Source organism: Poeciliopsis prolifica, unplaced genomic scaffold, assembly GCF_027474105.1.
Source record: "Poeciliopsis prolifica strain line A6 unplaced genomic scaffold, Auburn_PproV2 SCAFFOLD010, whole genome shotgun sequence".
NCBI lineage: Eukaryota > Metazoa > Chordata > Actinopteri > Cyprinodontiformes > Poeciliidae > Poeciliopsis > Poeciliopsis prolifica.
Window position 1 is genome coordinate 11,316,258 of NW_026562385.1, and position 19,844 is coordinate 11,336,101.

The following is a 19,844-nucleotide window of genomic DNA, read 5'->3' on the forward strand; positions in this document are numbered from 1 at the left end:
AGAATCTGAATTGATGAGCTACAACATTTAATTTTCCTTTTGGATCAATAAAGTATTTCTGAATTGAATTTTGAATTTTTTTTTCTTCTGATCCAGGCTTGGCGGCAGAGAAAAGTTTTCCCATTTGGAGGATCAAAACTGACAATTTTCGGCCATTTTGTTTTGGGCTTGAGTGGCCTTTATTTGAGAGTTAATTGACAAGAATGTAGGTAATGAGAAAGACAGAAATGTGACAGAGGTTTGTGCATGTTTTAATGCCGTGATCTGTAATGCATCTGCATACACCTCAGAAAGTACAAAGTTGCACCCCTGATGCTAATAGTTGTTAGCATAAACATCAGTTAATTTGTGTCGCATTTAGCCTTTTGAGTAGCTGATGCCTAAACTTAACAATATGAGAACAACCTCTCCCACCTTTTAAGCTCTGAAACTCACCTAACATTGAGGTCAAAGCTCTAAAAGATCAACTCTTTCGAAAATATGTGGAATTGTCGATGAAACGGTAAACAAAAAGCAAACTACAGCAATGCTCATCCTTTTTTCGGTTTATTTAACTGAAGTGTGCACGTCATTAAGACAGCATCAGTACAGAAAACTGAGTCGGACCGTGTATAACGCTCCATGCTAACTGCTTCCCCCTTTTTTGCTATTGTCTCTTCTGAAACTGAGGTAAAAATGAAAAAGGCAGAAGTACATGCTAACAAACACAGTGAGAAATGGAAATGGCCTTCCTATAACTAAACACAGACCGGCTCATACATTACACTTACAATGCTTCGCTCTGTTAATGACTATGATGCGTCACCGTCAAATTAAGTAAAGCTTTACAATTTCTGTGCACATGAATCAACTACAATCATTACTTTTGCGATTGTAAAAAGAGTTTATGTGTTTAAATTAAAGTGCAAAAAAAGCAATAAAACCCACAAACGACAGAAAACAAGTAAAAAGTCCTGGAATGATTAGTGCACTTTCAAAAGTTTTCATAAACAATATTTTTAAAGGCATACAAAGGAGAGCATTTCATACCCAGATGAAATAACCAGCTATCACACTTTCTCAAGTTAACAATAAAACAACAAACAGAATAATCAAAACTGCCTACGTTCAATGTCAACATGGAAAAAACATAGATTTGAACACAAACTAAGAACAAAATGAGCGAAAAGAGAATAAGACCAAGAATGCTGAAATTTCAAAGACTAAACACATTTTCAAATGCTAGCTAATGTCAGCAAGGGTCAACGCTATGAGATTGCAAACTAGCTTATATTAACTATTTTTTTCATATATTACAGAATAATAAAGATCAATTTTAAAAGTGCTGCAATACAATTTCTCTTTTGTAGGTTTAATCTACAACGTAAAATAAAATAATCTATAAAACTTCCACAAATGTTCACCCTAAAAAAGATCTGTCCTAAACGGAGTTCAGACAGTAACATGTTCTCTGTCCCTTTAAAGTAACAATGCATCATAAAAAGTACAAGAAAAAGAGAATAAAACAATCATTCCAAAGTTGCTAGCATGCTAAGTGATAGCTAATGTTTGCTAAGGTTGATGCTGAGAGCAAATTAGCTTCAAATAAAAGCTTCCATGTTATTGAATGCTAGAATCGCTCGCTTTTGATATTCAGTGTCTCAATGATTGAGGTTGTTCACAGTGGAAATATTGTAAAATGTTATATTTTTTAATTAAAAAACAAATAAAACACAACCATTTGCCTGATTCAAAATATAGCTTGGTTAGCTAACTAATAAGCAACCAGGAGCAACAGTGAAGAATGCCTCTGGGCGTGTCACTGTTTCTCCTCTTGCTCTTTTCTCACCAGTAAGCAAACCGGCTTTTGTTAAGGAACCAAGCAAAAAGGTTCCCTGATTCCACTTGATGAAAACCCATTTCCAAGTCTTGAGCAATGAATTTCTGTTCCCTGGCGCCGCGGGTCTGGCAACCTAAGGCCTGAAAGACTGAGCGAAAGGCAGCAGATTATTCATACAGTACAAAAACGGAGGCAGGTTAATTGGACCTGCGACTGTGCCGAACAAATTTAAATCCAAAACTGAAACGCTGGCACCGAAGGACAAAAGTGGCCCAAGGTCAGCCGGTTCGCTCCGCCAGCCCTCCTGCTGAGCGTCTGGAGAAAGGAGTGCTACTGTCAGCGGAGAGGCAATGTGGGTCTATGAAGATTAAAATAAATAAATAAATAAAAACTTTAACAGCCTTTTGCATTTTGACGCAGATGTCACTCACTTCTCTTTTTTTTATGTGTGTGTGTGTGTGTGTGTGGGGGTGTGTGTGTGTGTGTGTGTGTGTATCCATTTCGTCGTCTTCCTCACCACTGGCAGCAGCAGCAGAGGAAGGAGCACGACGACCCGTCCGGGCCGCGGAACTTGCCGGAGCTGGGCGTGTCTGCGCACTGCGCGATGAACGCGTGCAGGTCCGTCTCCGGCGCCTGCTCCCTCGTTTGGGCCTGCCGGGGAAAGAAAAGGAGGTTGAAGGCGGGAAGAAAACCCAGACATTTCTATTCTCAGGCGTGGGCGTGTCTCAAACCACACACAGCCGTAGGTACCGTGATGGTGTCGTAGGCTCCGGTGATGAGCGCGATGAAGAGGGACAGCACCATGTAGATGAACAGGGAGATGAAGGTGTAGAGGTAGACCTGGCTGAAGACCCACACCAGGGTGCCGCTCTGCTCCATCTCAGCAAACGTCACGAACATGTCGTCCCCGTTGATGAGGGAGAACAGGCACTCAGACACCGTGGACAGGGAGCGAAACTGCACACACGTAATCCAGTGTAAAACGGCGACTTTCAGCAGATTTTACAAACTGAAAACCCGGAAGCACGAAACAGAAACTCTAAAGCGGAAGGGCCCGACTATGGGAGGGCGATGCGGACCTAGTTGTATCACAATATTTTGTAGTCCTATTGTGATAACAATAAAAATTGTGAATTGAAATCCCCCCACTGTGTGTATTATTTATTTTTTAGGTAACCGCATGGTGCAGAATTCGTAGCGCCGCAAACATAAAAACATTCTTATTTGAAACAAGCTGATGCCACATACTGAGAAAAAGTCTGACTTATGTCACTCATCTCGACATAGCGACCACATTTAATTGTATTTGAAAATTCGTTGATGTTTATTGATGCTCTCATGCAAAAAAATAAAAAATGGAGAAAAAAGCAAAAATGACATTTTGTCAGGTTTTTTAACATTAAGTGAATTTGTTTGGCGACACCAATAAAATAAAAACTCTCATCATGACCAGAATTTATTTATTGTTTTTTTTTTTTTTCGACAAACGATTAACAATACAATAAACAACGTACATTAACGATGAAATGTTAAGAACGCCCGCCGGCCCGCTTCACAAGAGAAAAAAACCCCAAACGCATCAAACGACACTCAGAGCGAATCGCCGCGCGTTGACGTTCATCATCAAAACATTGTCAGAATAAACCCGCGACTGCAGAGCGTGAGCTGCGTACCTTGGTGTGGTAGGGCCCCAGGACGATCCATCCGCAGAAGCAGTATCCCAAATAAATCACAGCCACGCAGCAGCAGAAGCGGATGACGTTCGGAAAAGCAGCTCTGAGAGTCACTATCAGGATCTGTGCGAACAGAGACGACAACATGACGAGCGTCCGACACGCAGAAAAAGATGCGACATGCTGTCTGTCCTGGTGGAAGAAAACGTCCGGCGGTTACGTTGTATTTCTGGAAGAAGCTGAAGTAGCGGATGACTCCCACCCACACCAGCAGAGTGGACGTTCCCAGCAGGATCCCACACACGTCGTACGACGATAGAGTCTGCAACGCGACACATCGCGGTTAGTCAGGAGGTAAGTACGGCTGGCGTTCGGTGTGGAAGGATTTCTGCTGTAGCAAAATGGGAATATTATTCCGGGTGGAAAGTGATCTGTTCAGGATTCCTTCACAGTATCCAGACTCAAAATTCGGGATTTCTCAGCATTTTGTAGCCATTTCATGAGGGAAAAGAGAGCTTTGTAAATATATTTCAAAAAAGAAGGATTCAGAAAGATCTAATAAAAGAATATTTAGAAAAATTCAGAAAGAAAGACTTAAAAAATAAAGGTTTAGAAACAAAGATTTAAAAAAAGATTTAGAAGGAAAAATTTAGAAAGAGAGAATGAGAGAGATAAAAAAAAGACATAAAAAAGAAGAAGAAGAAGTAGTAAAAAACAATGAAGGCAGGACAGGAAGAAAGATCATATTTTTCCATGCGTTCCCAGAACGTTCCTCACGGCGCGCTGAACCCACCTTGGACTCGATCCCGATCTTGATGAAGCTGCCGATGATGGTGAACAAGTCGCTGACGACGAGTAGGATGTACCAGCCGTTGATGAACTCCATCCTGTCCCCCCAGCTGACCGTGCGCTCCAGCTTGTGCTTGAAAAAGCGAACGTATTCCTGTTTCGGGAGAGGGAACACGGTCAGGACTCCAAACATCCCAGTGACGCATGAAGGCAGACGTTGGTGACACGGTTTGAGCAGCAGCGCTCGTCTTCAAGCGACAGCAACAACAGCAGCTTTCCATTTACACGTTTTTCAAACGGCCTAAAGCTTCATCTATCTGCAGCACATAGTGGCATTTTATGGCACCATCAAGTCTCTATGTTGCTGTCAGTTATTAGGAAAATGCTACATATATGAGGTATGACTTCAAAGAAATTTCACTGTAATATAATGCCTTGAAATTGGGTCTCTGTCTCTTTAAGAAGCTCCTGCTCACGCCTTCAGGTAGTCGTGATAACATGGCTTTACAACGTCTTTACCGGTGTTTCACTGAGCATCAGCTCTTATAATAAGCTCGGCAGATGCACAGTTCCACCAGGTGTTTGCTAATTGCTGCTGGCTAGTCTGAAGGAGCTGAGTGGGGGGGATGAAGGAAAGTAGAGAAGAGTTGTTCCTGTTTCCTACCCGTTGAAGGAGGATTCCTCTGAGGATGGAGCGGCCGCAGAGCAGCAGCGACAGCAGGCAGACGATCGCCACCACCACGTCGAAGAACTCTCTGGCGTAGCTCTCCGCTGATCGGGGGAGGAGAGAACTGAGTCCAATCAAAGCCCTTTTCTGGAATTCTGGGAAAAGTCTCAACTGTGACTCACCGTGTCCGGACACGTTTGTGTCTTTACACTCCTTTATGGAGGCCTGGTTCTGGAGGAGGATCTTGATTTCGCCGCTGTGAGCTTTGTTGTCGAAGACGATCTGAGAGCACAGCGAGAGCCGGGTGAGACGAACAGGAAACGCTTCGCTCATTAGCAGGTCGCAGCTCATCCAGGCCGGACCAAACGTTCCCGTCGCATTTCTCTTTGTTCAACCGGGACCTTTGGGAACTTCCGACTTAAAACATCTTCATCGGGGGAACATTGGTAAACATACGTCGCGAGAACACAAAATGTTACCATTTCTGTTCTAGTTTCTGGTCTAAATATCTTAGCACACTTGAAATAAGACAAAATTAACTTACAAGTAACTTTTTTCACATGTAACGTTGGAAAAAATGTTTCATTATAAGTGAAATAATCTACAAGTGGAGCTAGAATTTTTAAATCAATATTAAGGAACTATTGCCTTAAATAATTAGCCAATATCTTACTGAAAAGTTACTTGTAAGTTAGTTTTGTTTTATTTCAAGGGATGGGGTTTGGGTAACCCTGGATTAAAGTCAGAAATCTGATATTAAAGTCTTATTTTGGACTTTCTTTTTCTCAGAATTTTGAGAAGAAACTAAGCTTAGTGGCACTAATCCTCTTCCGTAGATGTCAAGCCTCGGTGGCGGTGAGGTTTAGTTCATCAGCCAGGAGGCAGCTGCTAAGAGGCTTTACAAACTATAACCTTTTTCTCTCCCCAGCTGCTTTTCTGAAGATTTTTCTGCAAGATTTTCTTCTGCATAAGATTGAAATAAATTAATTCCTTACTAAAGCAGGACAAGACAAGAAAACGTCTAATAATTGATCATTTCGGGGTTAAAGCAGCTGAAAAACGACTGAAAACGAAGCTCACCGTGATGGCGAAGGTGTAGCAGTCGGGGATTTCATTATTGATTATTGTCTGAATGTTGATGGCCTTCAGCTGGAAGTCAACCGTAACGTTGATCAGCCTGAAGGGGAAACGAGCACAGAGCTGAGGAGAAGCACGTCTCTCCCGTCTTAATCGCATTCATCAGCAGACGAAATCGACTTCGGTAAATGAAAAAGGCAGTTTCCCAATGGTTCTGCTGCGTATCGAGAGAAAACTGAGATCTGAACCAACACGGCCTCTAACGTCAAAGGTTATCAGAAAAGAAAATGGAGGTTCTGGTGTGACTTTGTCAAAAATCTGGATCAGTATGTTTTTTTGTTTCTCCTAAATAAATAAAAACAACCATTAGGAAACAGCCTTTTGTGTTTACTCAGGTTACATTTGATGTAAAACATCTGTTTGATGATCTGAAACATGAAAATGTAGCAACAAAACAAAACAAAATGTAAACTCCATAAATCTGTTAGAACGGAAATGCTGATATTTGCTAATAGGTGCACAACTGGAGCTCCGGAGAACTTATAATGTTAAGCGTAACAAAAAAAAAAAAAAAAAAACATCATCTAACTTGTAAAACTGGAGGGTGAAGTTCTTGTAGTCGGCGTTTCTCGTCACAGGGCTGTCGGCGGTCGGATCGAGACCGATGCAATCTGGAAAACGACATCAGAAAATAGCCGTGACAGAACCGAAAAAAGCCGAATGAGGAAGTCCCGTTTCAAAGCCATACAAGCGTCAGGTTTCTTTCCACATCACATGAAAGCCAACATGAAATTTCTGCACTTCCCTAAAGCTTTCGAGCGCACAGTCGACCACATGCAGCCGGGCTTTTATTTCCGCTCGCCTTGCTATTTTAATCACCAAAGCTGGGTCTGGCAATCGCTGCAGCATCAGCAGATGTGTGCAAATAGCGGCGTTCCCAAGAAAACACCTGGTTTGTTGCAAATATGTGGAAAACACGTGTTTGCGCCAAGAGCACAAGAGTCGTGTAAAAGCAGGGCAGAGCGTCTAAAGATTTCCTCAAACATCGATCTGGTGTTAACTACAGAAATGGAGAATGAGGTTTTGTTGCATCCACACAGCTTGTCTATGTGCTGTGATTTCTGAAAATGAATGAGAAATGTTGCACTTTGCATGAACTCTAATGTGACCCTTTGAGGAGAAATTCTTTAAAACAGTCTAGCACTATAAGGCAGCTAATTTGAGATCAGCAATCTGGTTTTGGGACCAGAGGTTACCGGGCAATCGGCTGGGGACCTAAATGACGTGGTCTTGAACCGGTCTTTGACAAAAAAAAATATTTGAGCTTGGACTAGGCCTTTTTCTTTCATTATTTTCAATACCGCCGTCTACCAAAAAGAGAAAAACTGCTCCCACCTGTGACGACATGGGGGTCGATGTCAAACGTGTCGTTGACGGGATCGATGGCGCCCTTCTTGAAGTACCTCTGGCAGAGGGAGAGAGCGCTCCCGTCCACGCCCACGCCCTTCACGTATGCATACCGGCCCAGTGCGATCTGAGGCAGAGCCATGTACTATCAACACAGAAGAAAAAACGCAGCAGAATGAAAAACACCAGGGATCCGACACCGAACCTGTGTTCGGTTTTTAAAAGTATTCACGCCCCAAGGCCCTCAGACATTTGTCAGGTTGGACATTCTGGTGCACTGACCTCTAGATCTAAACACTGTAGATCACAACTGCCAAATGTCATATTTAGGTTAGTGGCAGAAAAGAAACCCTAAAAGCACCAGGCTGAAAACGTCTCTAGATTTGCAGATCTCAGTAGAGAAAAACATTGTCCTAGAGAGACTCAACAAAAATGAATTCCACATTTTTATTCCTGAAACATTTTTAAAACAAGACATCGTTTTCTACACACAGCTTTGTCTTGGTTTATCTGATAAAAACCTCAGTAAAAATCATTGACGTTTGAGGTGTCAATACTTTTGAAAGGCAATGCAAGTTTCCGTCTGGGGAACGTCCGGCCCACCTGCTCTACGACGAAGCCGATGCGGCTGTACAGCTCCGACTGATTGTGGACAGCCTGTGGACGGTTGTCCTGGTAACCCTTCAGGAACAGGTGCTTGAACGTCGCCGTGTTTTCCTCCTTGAAAGTCACGACCATCTGGTTGCTCAGACCGAACAGCACCAACTGGGAGGCGAAGGGAAGACACCGTTAGCTACGACAGACTGGAGGGAAACGACGCGGCAACGCCACTGAAATGGCCGTCTGAGGACAGGGGCTGCACCGACTGCATGTCTCTTGGACTTTGGCCAAAAGACAATTGGTTTTTTTTATTGAAAAATCACTAAATATAGCAACAAACTGCTAAAGGTGGGGGTGACTATTGGTTTGTGGAGGTAGATGGGATCGGTTTCACATGGCCGATCTCCCAAAATTAGGCAAGTCTGGGCCGATTCATCGGCCCAACCCTTCTGCTCACCACACGGCGCTTCCGTGGGTCACCACTGCGTCTACCTGCACAGTCACGATGACGATCTTCAGCAGCTGCAGCCCCAGTTTGAAAGGTTTGCGCCCCTTGGCGTGGTACTTGTCACAAGGACTCATGAAGAAGTACTTGAGTTTCCTCCTCAGAGCCTCTTCCTCCTCGTCTTCATCCCGTGGCTGCCCGCGGAACTGGGCGCCCGCAAGACCAGAGCATCCGAACGCGTCCTGGGATCCGTAGCCGGACTTGGAGGACAGCAGTCTCTGCTTTTCTAAGGAAAACGAAAGAAGAATACAGGAATTTTAAGCTGTTACGTTGAGTCAGCAAAACAGACCCTTAGGATGCTGCTGCCACCACCGTGCCTCAAAGTTCCTACAGTGTGCATTGGCTTTGAACTCCTCTAAACATCTGGCAAAATGACTCAGTCTTTGTCTTATTAGACCCTCATGTGTTTCTTAGTAAGACGTGCTTCCAGAGGAATGGCAGAAAATACTCTGACAAAAAGGTGGGGAGTCTGTAGAGACAAACCCAGGCAGACAGGAGGCTGCGACATGGGCGGTGCTAGAAAAGGGCCAACAGGGACCAGGGCCCCTGTAGAACTGGAACCTGTGTCTCTAGAGCTCCAAGATGCTTTTTGGCTCTTTTAAAATGTTACGTTTTTTTTTCAATTATTATTATTTATTATTTATTTATGTATTTTTTTTAGTTTCCATTAAAAAAAGAAAAAAACCTGGCCCACATGTTATTGTATCTGTATGAAAATATGTTGCCACTCAGAATATGAACTATTTTGTCGTTATCCTCAGAATACATACAAACGCCACACACATAATTAGAATATTAGAATAAAACAAAAAGCCCTGTATAGTCAAGGAAAGGACACCTGATCACAACGACAGGCTATGACGCAGATCCACACGTCTCTACAGCCTTAAATCTACAGAATGTCCCTTTAAGCTTTCATCCACCTGTAAAGGCTCTTCTCAAGCGAAGATCGAGCTTAGACACAAACAAAGGATTCTACAAAAGGTGGAATGAAAACCCCTATGATTTTTTTTTTTTTTTTGCATTTGTTTTGGCTGCTGCCAATCAGCAGAGAAACTGATGAATAAAGGCTGCGGGGGAAGCGGGACCGACCTGCGGGGCTGTCCGGGCCGCAGGTGAAGCCCGAAGACGCCATGGCGACAGGACGGCTCAGTACCGGCGGAGAGGCGGCGAACAGGACGGAGTCATCTCCTCCGATCGGGTTCGAGGTCACGGCAAAACCGAGGATGCTCGGCGGCGCAGCGCTGAGGTAAACACCGCCGCAGCTTCCTGGTTGTCACGTGACCACAGCTACGTCACAGAGGAAAACAAGAGCAGGGCGAAGGATCAGAGAGAGACAGGTAGGATACATATTGAGGTCATGGCTCTTTATTGTTTACGTTTTGATAAATGTGTTTATTCAGCTTAACAATATATTATTATTATTATTATTATTATTATTATTATTATTATTATTATTATTATTATTATTATTATTCTCTAAGCAAATATAATGAACACTTTGTTGTTTTATCTGCAACGTAAGTGAAACAGCATATTTCAGAAATTTTCTGAAAAAAAAAAAGGATATTTCTGAGCTTCAAAAGTCAAAAATTTCAAGAAAAAAAAATTCTGAAATTTTGAGAGCGAGCTCAGAAATTACTAGAAAAAAATAGAGCCGATTTTGAAAGCGTCCCAAGTTTTGTGAGTTGAAAAGTTTTGAGTTTTGGAAATTTTGTTGAAAATATTTCTGGACTCTGGTCGATTTACAAAAGTGAACAGGGAGAAACTAAAACAAGCATACAGTATTTCCACTCATTTCCATGGCAAATTATAACAACCAGAAATGCAGCTAGATTCTAATTGTTTTGTTGTTGTTTTTTTTACTTCAAAAGACTGCAGCTCATAAAAAGTTACATTTGTTGCAGCTCCTCTGAAGCCCTTCCTTGAGCTTAAGAGACGATCTTTTAACCCCGTCCAGCGGGGTTGCACTGACTGTGCGCTTTTCGGTCGTTTTTTATGTGGGTGGTTCTGGGAACTGACAGTCTGACGGAAAAAAGGATTATCTCCATTTTTGCACCAGTATTTATCTCTTCACTCACATGTAATACTTTTACTTCATTCACTTTTTGAGTATTTACTTTTTTCATGATGCAGTTTTAAATGAAAAATATTGGGAGTTCTTACATTTTTTTTTATGCAGAGAAATTTTAAAAAAGCTATTCACTGACGCTGGTTGATCAGTTGACAACTGATTACATATGAAGTATTAAGATATCTGCAATTTATGATGTGTGGAGCATAATAAAAGTATGTAAAATTTTAAAAATTTTAAAAATTTTGTCTGGCTTTAAAAAAAAATCAAGCAACAAAATATTCATTGCAGTTTTTATTTCATGTTTAATAAGACTCAGAATGCAAACAAACAACCACACATGCCAATAAGTACAACACACTAAAGATGATCCACAAAACCGACAAAACGCTACTTTTCGTCTCTTCACATCACGTCAATTAATCAGCTTTGGACCTCTGTACACCAGGATCAGAGTATCACCAGGATCAGAGTATCTCCTGGATCAGAACCGTTGCAGCTCCGGTTGGTAAGTCTTCATCTGCCGTCCAGAGCCTTGTCCCTGGCTATGACTGACTCATTAAACTTTATCATCAGCGTGGTGCCCTTGTGCCAGTGAGCGGTGACCTTGGCGGGGAAGCCGCTGTGCGTGAGGATGGCCTCCACCACGCCGGCCGTGAAGGCTGCACAGTTCAAGCTGCTGTTCTCTTTGGGCACGGAGATGTACGCGTTGATGAGCGGGTCTTTCTCGATGATGTAATAGGTCTTGTCGTCGTCGTTGGCCTGCTCCAGCTTGTCGGCCTCCTTACCAAATAAGGACTTCCACACGTTAACCTGAAGGGGACGGAGAAATTTGATTTATTCTTATTTTATTCTTATAGAGACCGACAAACAAGGACGGGGTGATGTGGCTTGAAAAATAATAATAATAATAATAAAAAAGAACTGAGTCGCACACCAGACCCATTTTTAATGGGTTTTTAATTTGGCAGAAATTGTTTTCAAAAAGTACTTTTTTTCCCCCAAGAATCTTTTAGTTTAATTTGGACAATGTAGTCATAAAATTAGCAAAAAGAGACATTTACAAGAAAAAAACATTTAAAAAAATTACAAGAAAAAGGTTATGATGAAAAAAAGCTTAGTTATCAGGATTTTTTCTCCGTAGTTCTTCCTTCAAAATGGACTCAGTTGTTTGTTTGATTGTTTGGCCCTTCAACTGATAATTTGATGCTGATGTGTTAAAAGATTAAGTATTATCTATATAACTTATACCAAGATATAACTTCACATTCAGCATTTGTCACTTACATTTTTGGTTAATTTTCTCAGAAATGTTTTTATATTACTACTATACAACTGTATTACAATTACGATTGTATTCTTTTAATATTATGACTTCTTTCTCTGAATAAAAAAAAAGAAGAAGAAGAATATGAATGAATAAATTCAAAGTCCAAATAAACAGAAGTTTTAAAACATGGTTGTCAAACAAGATGGCATCACTGAGAACTATGGAAACACAAGCAGTGCATTGTTGGGAAAAAAAATAAAAATTTAAATGCCGCTGACCTTGATGAAGAGCAGCATGTTCAGCACTTTGGTCTCCCTCTTCCCGTTCTTCTCCCTCAGCACCAGCACGTCCAGCATGCTGGCCCCCACGCGCTGACCCATCTCAGCGAGGCGCGTCTGCAGCTCCGTCACCGAGTACACGCGGCTCTGACAGTACTGGACCATCTCCGAGAACAGCAGGGCGAAGGCGCTCAGGCTCACTTCTGTCTTGGGCCGGCTCAGCGGTCGCTCCAGGATGGTGGACTTTCCCCGAGTGAACCGCGTGTCCATTTTCCTGCTGGAGAATGGCGGCGTCCAAACATTTAGATCTCTTTTAGAGGCAGCGACCAACTGAGGCGCGTCGCAAGTCAAAACTAAACAGAACTGCTGACATGTTTTCCTGGGCCGCTGAACATTATAGTCAAACGTTTCTATTTTGCTCTTCCAGTGTCATCTACAGAAATTCTCACTGATTCTGGTGTCTTCAATCAGAGGCTTTTTTCAGATTCACTGTAATACAGACTGCTACAGGAGATCATTTCTGCCCGCTACCATGGGAACCAACAGCAACTCTGAAGAATCTTAATGTTAAAAAGAACATTCAGTTTCCCTTTCAGATCAATAAGTACTTCTGAATTGCATAAATGATTGAGGCTCTTAACTTCGCGAGCTAAGTTGTCTGCTGTTGAACGCAGCAGACAACTTTTAAATTTGAACTTTATTTCACACCAACAATAATGACAGAGTAGAACTGAAAGCTGGAAAAAGCAGGTCTGACTTTATTTTGTCCCGCTACGGAAACCCGAAGAGTTCAAACAGGATGCTAGTTAATTTGCATCCCAGTTGTAGGAGTAAGGAACTGCATTTTCACAGTGGGGAAACAGCAAAAAACACCACAAATATGGCAACTTTGGGGTTCCAGCTGCAAGTCGGACGCAAAATAATCTTTAAAATGTTGAAAGACTCAATTTAAAGCTATGGTTCAACCTAAATAACCGCTGGTCAGTGCTAGGGATTAGCAGCTCAGCTACTAGCTGTAACCCAATAATGCCTCCAACTACAAATATATCCAAAATCTAAAACCATACACTGCTTGAAAAACGTATAGTACACAATTAACTTCCAAAACTTACGCGTCAATAACGTTTTGAAGAGATAAACGCACCTTATTGAAGCTAAAACAGCGACGTTGAAGCGCTTCTTCCCGTTTTCTTCTTCTTCTTGTTGTCCTCGTGACCTACTAGAGTTTCACTGTGTTCCGCCACCTAGTGTGCGGGAGCCGAACGGTTTATTTTTATTGATCTGAGGTGAACACATTAGCCAAAATCTGTCCTCCAGTGGACTCAGTGCTTCACACAAGTGACAGCAAAAACTTGTCATCCAACAAAATACTGAAGTAAGAGTATACATGTATTTGGTACAAAGATAAAGAGAGATTAACATTAATTTAAAATGACGTAAATCAGACATGCAATAATTTAAAGTTACATGCATATTCTGCTGTTTAAAGGCTATGCTAAAATGATATAAAATATGCAAATAATATAATGACACACACACACACACACACACGACACACACACACACACACACACACACATATATATATATATATAAAGTTTTTTTTGTTTTGTTTTTATGTATTACTCAAGTAAAAGTAAAACAGTGTGTGTGGTTTTTTAAAAAAAACAAACCCCCAAAATATGAAAGGTGTGGCAGGTATTTCCAATCAGCCCCATTTTTCCATTTGTGGTCTCTCTGCCAGCTTTGCACATTTGATCTGGACTTTGACTGAGCCCTTTTGTCATCTCTGTTGCTGTAGCTGCCTTTAGCTAGCATCATTTTCAGGGTCGTTGTTCTGCTGGAAGGTGAACTCTTTACCAAGCATGACGGTGCCACCACCATGCTTTACAAGTAGGCCAATTTTTTTTTTTTTTGTCTCAGCTAATCAGAGCAGCTTCTTTTAAAATGTACAGTTTTCCTTAGCAAACTAACTTGTTATAGCTTAGCAAGGGGGTTTCTTTCTCCAGATGCAGTTCCCAATCATTTGTGTTGGTTTATCACACCAATAGAACTTCCCCACATGTTCATGTTTTCAGTTTATTCTCATAAACGTCACGTTGTCACAGGTTACGGTAAACGGACTTTACATGTCTCCAGGGAAACGGCGCACTTCTCGTTCTCCTCATATCGAGTCGGGGTTCCCACGTTCACCGACGTTACAGTTGATTTATGATTTTGGAACTTCCTCAGTTTTGCAGGCGACCTTTGCCTTCCAGATTGCTATTAACAAGAGCAAACACTGTTACCTCAGAGAGGAGCGGCCTTAATGTATGCGGTTGGTGGACCTGGCACGTTAGTGATATAGACTGAGATTTTTGTTCGCGCCCGTTGTGACAGAAGCTGAGCGTCGCGAGGACGAAACTGCGTGTTTTCCTCTCCGCTCGGTTGACAACGAAGCCCACAGGTGACCGTTTCCCATATTAGCGGGACGCGGGTTGATTGAAGAGCAAGCGCGGGCCATCCAGAGTGCGCGCGAGGCTGTTGCATAACCACACCGCGCGCGCGGCTTGTCTATAAATTAGGGGGAAACAACAAAGGTGAGCACATTCAGAGTGGGTGCAGCTCAGGATGGATCAGCAGGGCTGGTGGAAACTGACCCTGGCTCTTCTGGTTCTGCTGGTCAGGACGTATGCAGAAGGTAATTCTCATCTGCTTCTCACTTTTATTTTATTTTATTTTATTTCATTTTATTTTATTTTATTTTGTCTTTTCTTGTCTTGTTTTGTTTTGTTTTAATTTTATTTTGTTTTGTTTTGTCTTTTCTTGTCTTCTCTTGTTTTGTTTTATTTTGTTTTGTCTTGTCTTGTCTTCTCTTCTCTTGTTTTGTTTTATTTTGTTTTGTCTTGTTTTGTTTTTGTTTGATTTTGTTTTGTTTTGTTTGATTTTATTTTTACACGCACTGTGCTTTGTGATGAAAACATTCTCTGGCTCATTCGTTATTATTTCTTGCTCCATAATGAAAGAAACACTTTTAAGTGGATTATTGTGTTGGTAATGGAAATGATTATTTTATTGTTTTTTTTTTTTTTTTTTTTTGTGCAAAACTCAAGGTCAGCTTTGCTTTAAAATAACATGGTTGGGAACATTATAATCCTCTAAAATTGCCAAGATGTTACTCACCCAGATTTTGATTTGGAAGCTAAATGTTGACTACTATTTATTCCCTAATGCTGGGAATAATATTGTTTTTCAGCCTTTACCTGAACAAAGTCAGATATTTGTATATTGCACCCGCTTTTGTAGTTTTTATTTTTTTAGCTTTATTTTTTATAAGTAGTACTATAAAATGTTCAACAACATTCTGTTGAAGGCTTTGGATTCTCATCTGACCAGATTTCACCTCTCTTTTTTTCCTGTGAGGTTTTAGACAATGTTTTATATTCATATTTTTGTTAATGGTCTTATTTCCCTCAGGGGAAGCAAATTTTGCTGACCGCAGAAAAATTATTTCTGTCAGATTTTGTGTCATTAAGGGGAGCCCGAATGTGGAACTTTAAAGCTTACGGTAAATGAGTTTATTAGTTTCACTGACCAGAAATGGTTTTATGCAGGAAGATTCAATGTTAAGATTTAATTTTATTTATTTTTTTAAGAGTAACATCCACTATTTCAATTGAAAGCTATTAAAACATTTATTGATTTATTTATGTCAAAAAGAAAAAAACACCTTTAGTTTTTTTTTATTTTTAGTTTTACCAGTATCCAGTGTTAAAACTTAAAAGACATGTTAAAAAATGTGTTTTTCAGTCAAAATAATTTGTCCCAATAATATTCGCCTTCCCCTAGAAAAGACTATTGGAAAGGCTGACCAATTGCATTGCATATGCTATAGTAGTAATATACTTAGAAAACTGTTTCTGCAACAAGAGACAACAGGGATCAACAACAAGCTGACATTAGCTAAGTAGCCATTTTACAGACCAGTGTTAAGCTACTCCGGGACATTGCTAGCTAAATGCATCCGTCTTTAGAGAACTTCAATTTCAGCTTTACCATTACCTCAATATTGGTTATCAAAAGGTGCTTCTTTTAATATGCAAAAGAAATGTTTTTGTCTCCAGCCTCCTTTTCATACCACATGGAAGACTTCATCAGGGCTGTGAAGCAGATAGAAGATGAGGACCCTGGTGCCGATCCAGCTACTGTGTTGAAAAGGCTGCGCAGAGCAGCTGACCTAAATGACGCCTTCATCCGACACTTCCTTCCAGACGCTCAAGCTGCTTCTGAAATGCCTGCACACCTCTCCGAATACTTTCGCAAGGCTGTGCGTCACAGGGTGCTGGAAGATTTCAAAGAAGAAGGCGTGGTTCTGACCCCAGACGGTACCACAGTAACGGTCGCACCGCTCCTCTTGGGCATTGAAGCGGGCATCCTCAAGACCAAAAGTCAAGCTCACTTCCAGCTCATTCTTGCCAAAGATCTTGGTGTTTCTTTCAAACGTCTTTCTTCAGGCACACGTTTCCTCGGTCCTGATGGGTGCTGGAACAACGTAACGTCTCCTCAAGTCTTCACGCTCTCTGGCAAACCAAATCTGTTCACTATAGCTCAGATCAATGGAAGAATGGACGGCATTATATTGGGAATGGAGATTTCAGCCAATTCCAGTCGTCTCCTCAAGCTCAGCAGTCTGTTGAAGGAGTACTATAGCCACAGACTGGACAGGAAGGGAATGTACAGTGCCCCACGTCTCATCAGTCAACGTCGCAGGGAGAACTTCCAACTTTTTGTCTTCCCTTCTCCCTTGATGAAAAAGACAATGAGGACAGTGAAACTGCAACAAAGACTAACAGGACAACCAAAGATGAAGGTGACGACCAGTAGGAAGCTGAGGGCTGCGGTGAAAAAGGCCCTGGGAGAGTTTGTTCACATGTACCTGAGTAAGCATGAAGAATTCTGTTCTTTGAAAGAATTCAAGAACAGAAAAGAATGTTGTAAGTAAACATTTAATGCCTTCTGTGTCTTCATAGATTGCCCGCCCATCATTTCTCGATGTATGTGGGGCGCTGAGCCATACAGAGGAACGCCCACCAACCTCTCCTTGCCTCTGTCCTTCCTGTTCATCCATCACACCCACACACCGAGCGAGCCTTGCTTGACCTTTGAGAAATGCTCTGCAGACATGCGAGCCATGCAGCGCTTCCACCAAGAAGACAGAGGCTGGGATGACATTGGATATAGGTAAACCACAGCATTGTGAGATTACTCCTGCATGCCAAACGTACGAACTAATCTCACAATGAAATCCTTCCAAAGCTTTGTCGCTGGCTCTGACGGGTTCATCTACGAGGGCCGGGGCTGGAACATCCAGGGAGCCCACACCTTCGGGCAAAACTCTAGAGGCTACGGCGTGTCCTTTATTGGGGACTACCAAACCAATCTGCCGTCTCAGCATGCCATGAGTCTGGTGAGAGATCAGCTGGCAACCTGTGCGGTAGACAGAGGTGGGCTGGTGTCCTCCTACACCCTGCAAGGGCACAGAGATGTGGTGAACACAACCTGTCCAGGAGACGCCTTCTACAAAGAAATCAGTGGCTGGAAACACTTTGGGGTACGTAGGAATCCTTCATTATACCAAGTAGTGTCTCTTGGAACGGTAAGACGGAGAAAATTCTGAGCTCTAAGAAATGAAGCTGAAAACATAATGGTAGCAGATTTTTAAAAAAAACTAGATTAGAAATGGGTCTTGAAAGTGGTTAGTTGTCAGTAACCAAGTCCACATAAGATAGAGCTGATATGTCCACAAATAAAAATCTGAATAACGCGGCACAGGGCTGGATGATAAACCTACAACGACATATGAGTTTTACATCAGTCGACATTAATAATTATTGGTTTTACTGGTTTTCTTTTAAATTTGTGAAATACTACCAGTCTGGTGACGTGATCTTTTGTCCTCAGTTTCTCACACTGTTGGTTTTTATTTCTCCACAGTTAGGAGGCATGGTGGCAAAACTTTAAAAAGCAAGTTACTTAATTTGTTGCTAGGTGACCAATGAGTGAGTTAGCTCATGCTGCAGACCTAGCTAAGCTGGCCTTGAGAGGTTGAGTGGGTAAACTCTTTCCTCCACCTACATCTCCCAGAATGCTGTGCAGTTATAGATTGGCGATCAGTGAAATAATTTATCGTACCAGGTGTATTATCTATTGCCATTGACGACATGCCTATTGCGATATTTATTGTTATTGGTTTATTGTCGGAATGCACTGTTGTTCTGTATAAAAAGCCAACTCTATACACTATTCCTTTATACTTAGAGTTAGTTGATACAGATTCTTCGGGGATGGTATTTACTTTATTTATCCATTGGAATTTTACTAAAGCTATCTCCCTTCAAAGTCTTAAAGCCCTAAAATATTAGTTACAGAAGTCTTGGATGTCTCTTTACCAGAATGGGCCGACTCATAAGTTCAAGGTTGCCTCAAGAGAATCAATTCCTCGGACACAATGTTTTGTTTCTGTTTCATGCCGCAGCTCGTAAACAACCTCAGTAGATACTGAAGTTTCCAAATCTCGCCATAACTGAGAGACATTGTAAAATATCTGAACAAGAGAACTTGGATGTTTTTCCACTTTGCTTAGTTTTGAAGTTGCACCATAATTTACGACACTTGAGTCTTGTATATTTGCACAATTCGCGTCATAAAAACGTCGCAAATGCAACGTTTTTTTAAAGTGTTTCTTTTTTCTTTCTGTGTTGCTTAAAAGTAAAAGATTTGGTCTGTTTACTTTTTTATTTTCTTACATATTTATTTCTTCTTTACAGAAAGTCAAGACACAAAAACCATGAGATGGGAAACTGAAAAATGAAGAAAAAAAACATACAATAAAGATTTTTTTCTTCTCCTATTATTCATGTAATTCTTTGTATTAATCTAACATGTAAAATGGAATATTCAATGGGTGTGAGCACTTTGACAAGACCTTCTCTGTGAAACTGGCTTTTAGGGATTTTCTTGATGGTTGTGGGTATATTAAAGGAAATGCTTAAACATTAAAATGCTTTTTTAATTTTTTTTTTTATCCAGTAAAGTTTTAGACTCAAATCCACATCCTACAGGGCCAGAAGTGGCTAAACCACGTTCTAGAAACTGCTTGGACGACTGCAAGTTCTTTAAAGATGCAGTAAGCAACTTTTACAAACAATTATGTTTTTACATATGTGTCAGAACTGTCAACATGTCGTGACAGGACGTTTTGAGACAGAAAATTGATGAGAAATCAATAATTTTCTCCTGAGCGACTAGTGCCATCTGAAGAAATGCACCGCTCCCGAACAAAAGCAACCAATCAGAGCCAGGAGGCAGGTCTTAGCGCTGTCAATCAATCTCAAGTGCCAGTTGCTAAATGTGCTAATGGCAAAGAAACAACCAACAGGAAAACCATTAATCTACTGTCTTCAGTGGCTATGGTAACTAATGTTAGTTTTTACAACAGGCTATGCTAGCTGCAGCGTAGCAGAGTGAAAGGGGTGGATGAGCAGCGCCACAGGGAGGATGACTGACAGCGCTAAGACCCGCCTCCTGCCCCTGACTGATTGTTTCTAGTTAGCACTGGGAGAAGAGCTCAATTTTTGTCAATTTTTGATTCTATCAAAGTTACTACAGCTTCAAATTAAGTTGGTTGGCATCTTATTGGTTAGGAC

General features: G+C 41.4%; 3 protein-coding genes across 6 annotated transcripts; 1 reads left to right on the forward strand and 2 right to left on the reverse strand.

Moving 5' to 3' along the window:
* Positions 1-235: 235 nt before the first annotated feature.
* LOC129363129 (mucolipin-1-like) lies at positions 236-9,811 on the reverse strand. Of its 3 annotated transcripts, none has more exons than XM_055034996.1 (14): positions 9,630-9,811; positions 8,525-8,763; positions 8,036-8,197; positions 7,421-7,577; positions 6,615-6,696; positions 6,029-6,125; positions 5,131-5,230; positions 4,946-5,052; positions 4,286-4,435; positions 3,713-3,814; positions 3,493-3,615; positions 2,570-2,776; positions 2,337-2,470; positions 236-2,134 (listed from the first exon to the last, which is right to left on the reverse strand). In XM_055034996.1, coding segments are annotated over exons 1-14 (1,704 nt in total). In that variant the 5' UTR covers positions 9,673-9,811; the 3' UTR covers positions 236-2,133. The 3 variants fall into 3 exon arrangements, with proteins under 3 accessions (XP_054890971.1, XP_054890970.1, XP_054890968.1); XM_055034995.1 differs by having other exon boundaries at positions 528-2,177; XM_055034993.1 differs by having other exon boundaries at positions 528-2,470.
* A 1,081-nt stretch (positions 9,812-10,892) lies between these two features.
* On the reverse strand, positions 10,893-13,407 carry trappc5 (trafficking protein particle complex subunit 5). 2 transcript variants are annotated; one of them, XM_055034997.1, is made up of 3 exons: positions 13,304-13,407; positions 12,160-12,436; positions 10,893-11,424 (listed from the first exon to the last, which is right to left on the reverse strand). In XM_055034997.1, exons 2-3 carry the CDS (start codon positions 12,427-12,429, stop codon positions 11,128-11,130), a joined length of 567 nt encoding a protein of 188 aa, XP_054890972.1. In that variant the 5' UTR covers positions 12,430-12,436; positions 13,304-13,407; the 3' UTR covers positions 10,893-11,127. The 2 variants fall into 2 exon arrangements, with proteins under 2 accessions (XP_054890972.1, XP_054890973.1); XM_055034998.1 differs by having other exon boundaries at positions 12,160-12,433; positions 13,304-13,386.
* An 886-nt stretch (positions 13,408-14,293) lies between these two features.
* On the forward strand, positions 14,294-19,199 carry pglyrp6 (peptidoglycan recognition protein 6). Its single transcript, XM_055034999.1, has 5 exons — positions 14,294-14,839; positions 16,263-17,078; positions 17,169-17,379; positions 17,455-17,749; positions 18,966-19,199. The coding sequence occupies exons 1-5, from the start codon at positions 14,770-14,772 to the stop codon at positions 18,987-18,989; spliced, it is 1,416 nt and encodes a 471-aa protein (XP_054890974.1). The 5' UTR covers positions 14,294-14,769; the 3' UTR covers positions 18,990-19,199.
* The last annotated feature ends 645 nt before the right edge of the window (positions 19,200-19,844 follow it).